This window comes from Nestor notabilis, unplaced genomic scaffold, assembly GCF_000696875.1.
Source record: "Nestor notabilis isolate BGI_N333 unplaced genomic scaffold, ASM69687v1 scaffold16986, whole genome shotgun sequence".
Lineage (NCBI taxonomy): Eukaryota > Metazoa > Chordata > Aves > Psittaciformes > Psittacidae > Nestor > Nestor notabilis.
This window is the reverse complement of record NW_009933481.1, coordinates 64491-74409: the sequence shown is the minus strand read 5'-3', so window position 1 is coordinate 74409 and position 9919 is coordinate 64491. Positions and strand designations below refer to the sequence as shown.

At 50.2% G+C, this 9919-nt stretch overlaps 1 protein-coding gene across 1 annotated transcript in view; it reads right to left on the bottom strand.

Moving 5' to 3' along the window:
- The window catches only part of LOC104407582 (chromosome unknown open reading frame, human C10orf12), a 6246-nt gene extending 3482 nt beyond the window's left edge, over positions 1 to 2764 (bottom strand). Inside the window, exons 1-2 of the mRNA XM_010016903.1 lie at positions 2727 to 2764; positions 33 to 966 (exon numbers count right to left, since the gene is read on the bottom strand). Of these exons, the coding sequence (XP_010015205.1) occupies positions 33 to 966; positions 2727 to 2764 (972 nt within the window). The remainder of the gene's footprint in view (positions 1 to 32; positions 967 to 2726) is intronic.
- Between the last annotated feature and the right edge of the window lie 7155 nt (positions 2765 to 9919).

Below are 9919 nucleotides of genomic sequence, written 5' to 3'. Positions count from 1 at the left end.
GGGGTCCGGTGGGTGGCTGGCGCGGCACCAGCGGTCAGCCAGGCCTCTTTGGACTTGTCGAGCGGGCCCTTGTCGGCCGTGTGCAGGTGGCAGCCTGCCTTGCCCTTGGGCACAGCGTGCAGGTGGTTTTCTTGCTTTGGTCTTGCATCTTGTTCTTTTGCGTCTAGGTCCTGGTGCAAAGATGCGTTTGAGCTGCATTGCAAAGTGTTCTCTTTGTCTGCTCTGCGAGGGGGGGTCACCACAAAGCTGGGATCCCAGGACTCTTCTGGCAGAGCTCTGAAGGAGCTCTTCTGGGACCCCAGACAGCTGTCTAAGCTGTCCTCACTGCCATTCACATTCGCCACTTTGACCGAGATATAACCTTCCATCAGAGTCTTACCTGCTAGCTGCTCTTTATTGTCCTCACACTTTCTGACGTCTTGCTCGTGTCCAGCAGCTTGCTGCCCATCCAGGCTCTTTGCGGCATGATGGAAATTCAAAGAGGAAGAGTTCAACGTGCTGAGGTATCCTTGGGTGGAGCTATCCTTTGGACTAGGAGAACGAAGCCTGGTGACGGGGAGCTCAGAGAAGTCCCTTCTCAAAGCAGGACTGGAGCTCTCTGCTCTGTCCAGAGACTTATGCTCTACCAGCTGCTTCGGGGCTTGTCCCAAAATATGCAGGGGGCCATCAGACCCCGACTGTCCTGGGTCTGAGGAAGAAGGGGCCTTTGATTCAGTACAAGTAGCACTCTTGTCCTGATTTTCAGTGCTTCGCTGGCTGCAACCAGAGCCACAAGTAGAGGCCTCCATGCTCTCAGATTCAGACAACTGCTGGCCTTCAGAGTCTGGTTGTACTTCAGTGTATATGTCGTTTAGCACACGGATGAATTGCTTCTGGTGATGTGTACACAGTCTGACCATAAACTTTTCCAGTGGAGACTTCGGCTGATTGTTAGAGTCTATTGCTATTGTCTCTGCTGCATCCTCACTAGAGAGATAAAGAGAGAAGCAATCAGTAACATGTCCCAGGGAATAAAAGTTTATGCTGCAAAACTGGAATAATCCTTCTCCTCCCACTCAGGCATATCACTTGCCTGACCTCCAGGTGAGATCAAGCCTCCTGTTGTCAGGGGGCTGGCAGGTATCCCTTCAGTCTCCAACATGCACACTTACGTATGCATACTGCTGGCAGGACATGGACCACGCTTCTCTTATGGTCTGTGTCCTGCCAGAGCACTCATAATTACACTTCCGCCTAGGACATCCTGGTGTGTAGACACCATGCGACATGTTCAAAGCAAACCTAAATTGCCCAGTAAGAATCAGATTTAGTATCATCATGGTGTCCAGTGTAGAAGGCCCAGTGCACCTGGAACCCAGCAGGACACCTCTGCATGCTCAATCTGTCCAGCCAGGCTGGGTGGGAACACAGCAGCATCCCAACTGACCATCCAGATGACAGAAATCTTGAACTAGTGGGAGACTTCAGACTCTGCTTACGCCTCAGTGGCAGAACATGGGTCTAGGGCAAACAGAGCAGATCTGAACCTCCTCTGCAAACCAGTGCAAACCTGTGGTGCACTCCCAGCCTGCAGGACATGCAGGCAGCAATGTACCCTGTGTGGTGCAGTGCCTTGCCATTTGCACTGACCTTTGATTTAGTGCCATTTAATAAAGTGGCTCTGCAGCTGACGGGCTGTCAACACGCAGTGGTCTCTCGGAAAGGTGTGCTTCTGCAGCACAGGATCGCTGCCATTAGCTAGCTCTCAAACCGAGGCGATTATCATTTACCTGCTTGGCAAAGGCAATTAATTAGGACTTATTGGTGGAGAGGTTAAGGGATAATTACCCAGTGTTTGCACTGTGCTAGGTGCCATTACTGACACCGTATCTGCTCCCAATGGCAGCGTGGGCAATTCCCACCCAGTCCTGGCCACACCGAGTGGACCGCGCACCTTGGCACTCATGCTGCAGTCAAAGGATCTGTGCCAGCAACACCAGGTTGCTTTCCAGTAACAGTTGCACTTCGCACTTCCTGGCCTTGTACTAGAGAAGTCGTTTACCCCCACTACAGCCTTACTCTGCCCTCCCCAGCATCAGACTCTGACCTCGCTCGCTTGGCTGGGTCAAGGGGGACAATGCTTATCACAGGGGTTGGGGCCAGGGTGGAGAAAAGCAGCTGTATCTGGAGTGAGACTTCCCTCCATGCTGCCAGGTGTGTGGACAAGGAGGAAGAGCCCCAGCTTGGACAAGCCATTGGCAGCGAGAAGGAGGGAAAGCCAGGGACCGGAGCCAGCCGTGCTTAGTGGCAGCCAGCAGGGCTCTCCCAAAAACCACCCGGAAAGGCTGAGCAAGCTCAGCTCCCAAATGTACTCCCAGGGTTAGCAATAAACAACATACCTTGAGCCTGCTTTACTACACCCAGGCGAAAAACCCGCCCTCAGCAACCGTCTCAACTGGTTCTACCTGACGCTGCGGTGACTTTCAGTTGCAATGCCTGGGATTAGTTTAAATACAAATGCTCAGGTACAACCTGGCCCCTCTCCAGAGCCCTGCATGGGAAGGGTTATGTCAGCCAGGATCTCTTACACAGCCCAGCTCCTCCCCTTGCCTTGCTGAATAACAAAGGGGATAAAAAACCTTTCACCCCCCTGCAGGAGGAGGGCTTGGAGCCGGGGGCTTTGCAGAGAGGCAGAGCTCAGCACTTTTACTCCACCTTTGCAAAGAGGGCGGTTGCTTTCCTCTTACCTGCTCACAAGCCCAGCTCCTAAGAGCGGCTCAGCCATCTTCCCCCAGGGAGCCTCAATTTATAACCGTGGCAGCAGAGGTGTGTCGCTGCCCCAGCCCTCCCCATTGCCATGCTCCCCGGGCAGCTCGGGAACAGGTTACGGTGGCAAAACAGCCAGTTCCCTCCTTGCCGAGGCACAAATGGCTGTGAAGGAAGAGCCATGGTATAGGCAAAGCCCGGGTGGGTGGCAAGGAAGAAAAAGTGAGCTACAGGCTGGGCGATGCCTGGCGAGGGAGGAGACTGTGAGTCTGTGTAAGGAGTCCCTAGTTTGGGAGAACGGAACAAAGCAGCTGGACACGGTCCTTCCTTGCCTTCTAGTAGCGATGCTGAATGCAGCTGGTCCCAGGTCATGCCTGCCTTGCAAGTTGTGCAGGTCTTCAAAAGACCCACATCCTGCTTGTATGTCAAAGGGGACCTGGTCTTCCTGGTCCTGAAGGCTCCAGGTAGCATTTCTGCCTTGCCTGCACCTAAAGTTTCCTCCTCTGAAGCGTGGCTGAGTCCATGGTGCTCATTTTCACCTTATTTGCCCCACTGTACTCCAAGGAATCAAGCTGAGATACACACCAGTTGTCAAGCTGTAAATTTCAAAAGCAGAGATAAGTATTTCTCCTGCTTGATAAAGCCATGCAGCCTCTATGCCCTTTGTCCTTAGAAGACCCATCTCACTCAGTGACACAGTTCACCTGCTTCTACAAGTGTGTTCCATTCGGGGTCCTCTGCTTTCACATCACTTTGGCTCTAAGATGGATGGCAACTTCTCACTTTGTTCTCAATCTGCTCCTTCCCCAGCCTGCCCCTGTTTGGGTGCTGCAGGCAGCATCACCTTTTCCAAAGGATAACCTTGAGGCAAAGCTCTCCCTGCCACCAGGCTCTGAGCGTGGTCCTACCTCAGCCCTTCCTCTCCCTGTGCCCCGAGGGTGCTGAGCTGCAGCCTGTGCCTCTCCATCCCCAGCTCTCGAGGCACAGCTCCCTGGGACCTGCTAACCTCTGCATCCTGGGACCTGCCCAGCATTTCCCACCATTCCTGTCAGTTCTGGCTATTACTACTAAACAAAAACATGCCCATGGCTATTCTCCTGCCTAGCTGCCAATGGATGCAGGATTGCCCACATCTTCCCTACTTAAGGCAGTTTCTGAGAAGAGCTTGTTTTTTCCCTGCTTAAGGCAGTTTCTGAGAAGAGCTTGGTTTATGCTCAGGTGTAATAGACGAGTTTATTTCAAGTGTCCTATGGCTTCAGGCAGGACTGTGTAAACTGTTGCAGAGAAACTATTTATTTACATGCCTTATCAGAGAGAAGAGAGGAAAGGAGAGGAGAGCTGATTGCAGAGCTGAAGTGCCTTCTCGGGGTGGGGGGGAAGGTGCTGGGTACTAACAGCTTCCTCAGCCTCATGGGCAAAGGCACAGCAGGAGCTGAAGACTGATGAATGAGAGGATGGGAATGGGGAACACCGTTTTAAGCAGGGAGAAAAATTGTTCTTGGGAGGCAGCCACCCCTATCTCTGAAGAGCCTGCCTTTTGGGAAGCACAGGTCAGCCCTGCAGAAGTTGCTGGGCTCAGCAGACAAGTGAGGGAGCCCAGGCCTGCCCATACTGTCTGCAGCCTTCTCTTTGGTGCCTGTGGTCACCCCTTCCCATGGGGCTTGGCCTGAGGCTCTCTTACTTTTGGGTGTGCATGAGGAACGTGTCATTTCTCTCAAGGGCTGGAAAAGCCACAAGCCTAAGGATCCATGGGCAGTGTGTGAGGTGACTTAGTGGAGACCCTCTATGCCTATGGGCAAGCTTCAAACGCAGCCACAGACCCATATGGGGTACCCAGAAGGATTCACTGCACTGGAGAGATAACCCACCTTCCTGCAGAGCCTGGAAGATGGCAGGTCTGCTCTTTCTGGACACCAGCATTGCAAGCTGCCTACACAAGGCTGTGGCTGCTGGGTGCTCCTCTGCTTCTGTGCCCCAACACCCCCCTTCCAGCCCCACTGCACGTGTCACCCCATGCCAGCAGAAGACACCCCAGTGTCCCATACAGACCTTATCACCTGAGCCCCTCGCTACCTCCTGGCCTTTGTAGCTTCCCCAGGGCAGCCCTGTTCTCTCCTCCTTCCCAGCCTGCCACAGAAGGTGTCAGAGGCATCAAGGGGCAGGAGCTGTCAGAGACACAACCAGAGCTGTTGCTACGCAACCCTGGTGGTGCAGCAATTAATGCCGGGGAAAACGCTGCGCTCTGAAGCTATTTGCATAGCTGCGTGCTGCAATACATTTGTTTGCATTGTGCCTGCACTGTTTAGTCGAGTTTGAAGTCAGCCCTCCCCCTGCTTTTGCTGGGGGGGACCTGGGGCTTCCAACAAAGGCCATTTGGTTGGGGGTGATGGGGCTGTAGGAAGGCAGGGGGTTATCTGTCCATAACATCTATAGACTGCACAGGTATAGGATTTACAGTATGGGGATGAAAGGTCAAAATATCTGCATTCCACCTTCACAGCCCAAGGAGCTTTGCCCACCTCATAGAGCCAGTTCCTGCAGTGCAGACCCACTGGTGGGTTTTCCCTTTTCTAGTTGAACCAGGGTGACACTCTGCTTGTTCTGCTTGTGATTGCCACAAACAGAGCTTTAGGGGCAGCCCAGCCTGCCTCTGGTTCAAGAGTGTATTTTGGGGGGGAGCAAGGGGAAGAAGATAGGAGAAGGAAATCAACTGGTTCATACCAACCTACTTAGGAAGCTGGTCTTTGAAAACCTGCCGATCACCAACTGCAATCTTCTGTTTTTCCCACCCCAAGTTTCTCACTATTCAACAGGAAGCCTGTGCCCTTTTTGGGTTTCTTTTTTTAGCCCTTGAACATCGGTTTGATTGATTATAAGTTTACAGGTATGTTTTGTACCTCAGCGGCACAAGAAGCAGCAGCAGAACAGAAGTTCAAGGCTAAGTGCTTCTGTTCCTTTCAGACCACTCTAAGCACCAGGATTATAGTTCTGTAAAAGAAACAAAACATAGCTATAAACTTAGAAAATCCAATTCACTCTTTTTATGGGGGTGACCTCTCCCCTCCCTCTCCTGCTGCCACGCAGCTGACTCTGTGCCAGTCAGTGGAGTGGTGCCTTGCACCACCCAAACCCAAGAGATACCACTGGAGTAGCCCACCGAGCTGAAGGGAAACCTGGCTAAAAGCAGAGAGCTGGGTGACTGAGAAGAAAGCCTAACTTGCCAGTGACGCTCTCCATCAGCTGAACCCAAAGCACTGACCATGCCCACCTTGACCCCAAGGTTGGAGGCAGCACATCTCCCTGCCCTCAGGTGGCATCTCCAGCCCTGATGGCTTCAGGCACTTGATTTACATTTCAGGGAGAGTGGAAATGCCATTTTGAGGGATTGGGAAAGAGGAGCAGCCTCTTAAAAGGAGCTGACTCACTGCTGGCAGCCAGGTGTGCTGACCCCAGCCCCAGGGGCATTGTGAATCATGCGTGCTAAATGTGCAGTTGAAAGTAGCTGTGGGTTGCCATTGGGCTCGCTTTCCCCAGTGCTGGGGGCTGTATGTGGAGCTACATGAGGGTCTTGCCCAGCAGGAGCTGGAAACGAGTTCTCTTCCAGCCCCAGTCTGGCTGGTGGAGTGGCTGTGCAAAAGCAAACATGGCCGGGAAAAGGCACTGGATGGAGGCAGGAGGTGGCACCATGTGTTTCAGCGCAGCCCACACCAATGTCACCGCAGTGGACACGGAGCCACTGGCAGAAACTTTCTGTCAGAATTATTACCCCAGGGTGGCAAAAGGCAACCCAGGCTGCATCTTCCCTGCTCCATTTGATATATGGTATGGTGCTCAAACCCATCTCCATTCATAGGTGCAACAAAGACTTCATGCTCTGAGAGGTGGAGGTGAGGGGACACATTTCCTTCTGCTGGCACCGCTCTGGGATGCAGCGATTCCTTGCAGGGGATGGGCAAAACAGCCACAGGCACGAATAGTGTAAAAGCCACTGCAGCAAGATTTTTTGGAGCTCATCTCTCAAAGCCCCAGTTAAAGGCTGACACTGGATGTACCAGTTTAAATGCCTGTACTTCAATCCTCAGAAATACGCCTGGCACCTAACACTCCCCACACAGATGAATGAGTCCCTTCACACCTCTGTGTGTGCTACAGTAATTCCTTCTCGCTGCACTTTAAAAAAGAAGTAGAAAAAAGCATCACAGAAAGAGCTGAGGCTCCACACAACAGCAAGGAAGGAGAAAAAGCATTTTTCTTCTCTAAATTAAAAGCTGAAGTTGTGCAAAGCACAGCCAAAATAACTATGGAAATATTGCTGCCAGGTTCTCAAGGCCCCTGAATTTATGCTGTCCTTGGTGACGCATGTGGGGATAGATTGAGTTTGCATTTCAACTGAAAAGCAGGAAGAAACAAGTTACGGATGGGTTTTGTTTGGTTGGGGTTTTTGTCAGCAACATGTATTCATATAGGTATCCAGCCTGTACAATAAGCCAACTGACTGGATAAACAAGAGACATCCATTACAGATTCAGACTTTTAACCCTTCAGAGTAGTGTTTTGCATTTGTTTCTTTATTTTTAAAGTAGTTACACGTTAAAACTCACTTCTCCCCACCTGTAGCCAAATAAAAATCTAACAAACCAAGGTTGGTTTTACATTAAGAAAACCTAACAGCAACCTCAGGTAAGTTAATCTTTTTTATATTCCTGCCATAGCTTCCTCCACTCCCACTTTCCCCAGGTAACTAACCCAACTGTATTCTATAGTAGTTTATCATCACTTGTGATACTTCTAATACAATATTTAATGACTAATTAAAAATATTACCACTGAGCTATTGCTTTAAAACCAAGGGAAATTTATCATGTTGGAAACATTATTCTACATACTGGCTTTGAAAGCCTTTCCACAACTGTCCTTGCTAATTTTTCTAATTATCAAGGACATCTGGGATATTCCCTTTAAGGAAAAAAAAAATTACCATGATTGTTTCTCTCTGAGCCAGTAGTGAGCATCTTCCCTGAGCCAGGTGCTCCAAATTAACAGGTAGCACCAGAAGAGCAGAACAGACCAAAAACCAGAAGACAGATAACAAAAATGTGCAGGGCAAAGAAAAAAAAGGGCTTGCACTGGTTTTTAAGAAAGCAGCACCCAGTTAAGGCAAGGGAGAAGGAACCACAGGGACTATGGTGTAGGGAGGGATGCCCTGAGTGTCTTTAACAGTCCCAGATACCGCACACCAGCTCTAGACCCAAACTGAGGCAGGTGTATGGCCTCTCCCCTGTTCCCGAGCACATCACTGTCAGCTCCTGGTCTGTCCTGGACAAAGCTCTCCCTCCCCAGCCCTTGGGCATGCACATACAGGTCAGCTGGGGCCACTGCAAACACAGAGGTCCAACAACAAGCAAACCCCCCACCAAAGATGTACTCATCTGCAGTAAAATAAGGCTTGTGAGCAGGTTAAGCTGTGCTGTAATACATCCTACCTTCCCCCCCTGTGCTGCACGAATGCTGCAGGGCTGCACCTGCAGGGTGGAAGAAAACCCAAATGCATCGGATGCCCTCCTGGCAGACACTGCCAGCACAAGCTCAAACAGGCACATTGCCGTGCACTGCTACTGTCTGCTTCCAGAAGTCTTCAAGGATATTGAAGTCTGCAAATATCCAGGATATTTTGGGTTTTTTCCGACATGGATATCACAAACCAAATGCAGGAATTAGCTAGAGCGCTCACTAGAGCTAAACACACTCAGCACAACGCGGCTGCCAAAGCTTGGGAGGAGCCAGGGGAAGACATTTGGAGAGCAGAGGGTATCTTGGGTGTAATTAACAGGCGTTGGGGGATATGACCCCATTTCAGATAACCTGGAGATTCTGGTAATTGGGCCTCAGATAATCAAGGCCATGCTGTTAATAGAAACAGCATCACAATTCCTAACGGCAGCGTTCCCCACGTGCCAATGCTATACCTCCTTGCACGAAAATGCCTCCTGAAATATGAATTAGTGATTTGATACATGCCTGTATTCTCTGTCAACTGCCAGGCTGAGTGGCAAACCCTGTTTCTGATGCACCACTTTGGCTGGCTGCTTGGGAAATAGGTTAAGGCAGGGAAGTGGATTGCAGCCCCGGATGCCTGGGGACGAGGCTGTCTCAGAGCTGATGGGCTAGGTAAGCTCTATTTTGAAAGTGGGTTAATTTAACTGCCATTCAACTACCATTAAATGATGTAGGTTAATTTTATAGTCAGATAACTATTAAGAAACCAAAACACAAGGCAGGAAATGTCTCTATGCATGCCAGTGGGGAGAGGTTTCCTTTGCGCTAATGCACACCCACCCCCTTCAGCTTCAACCCCTCATCCTTCCATTTCTGTGCATCATTCACATCATCTCTTCTGGTTTTTTAACCCTTGTCATTACACACTATTGTCCTTCCTCCCCTTTTAAGAGAGTCTATTCTCCTTTCAAAAATTCACCTTGGTATCCCAGCCCACAAATATTTTTCTCCTTTGTTTATATTGTTACACATCTTGATGTTAAAGGAAGACTAACAAACAAAAAACTCACCCAACCACAGCGAATGTCCACTGAAAAAGGTCCCATCTCCACCCCACATCCAATATTTGTCCAGCTATGTGGCAAATCGAGGCAGGGAACTACACCTTGCTTAGCATGTAACGTGCCATCACCACTAATACACCTGGTTTTCTTTAGGGTTATTTACCTCATTTAAAGCCTCCTCGATTTTGGCAGGTTCGTAACTGGGTGCCACAGTTAAAATGTACTTTGTGCAATTTTCCTTCCTGAAGCATAACGATAGGTATTGTTTGTTTCTTTATGCTGAGGACAAAACCCATCAATTGCTGGTTTGCCATGAAGAGAAAAATAAAGTGGAAAAAACCATGTATCAACAACAGCTTATCCTTTGGAAAAAGCAGAAGTGACTCATCACTCCTCTCGCACAGGGAGGAAGGAGCCAGCGCTGCAGCCAGGCACATCCTCCCCAAGACGCCTTCACAGATTGCCTCTCTCTGACTTCTGCTCCTCCCTGGTCCCATTGCTCCCACCAGCAGGAAAATGAGTCCCTAGCCTTTTGCTGAAGAAACTAAAGCGATGATGACCCATTAGTACATGCTGCCCATCAAGCACTCACGGGTCTCCTCTACCGCAGACGT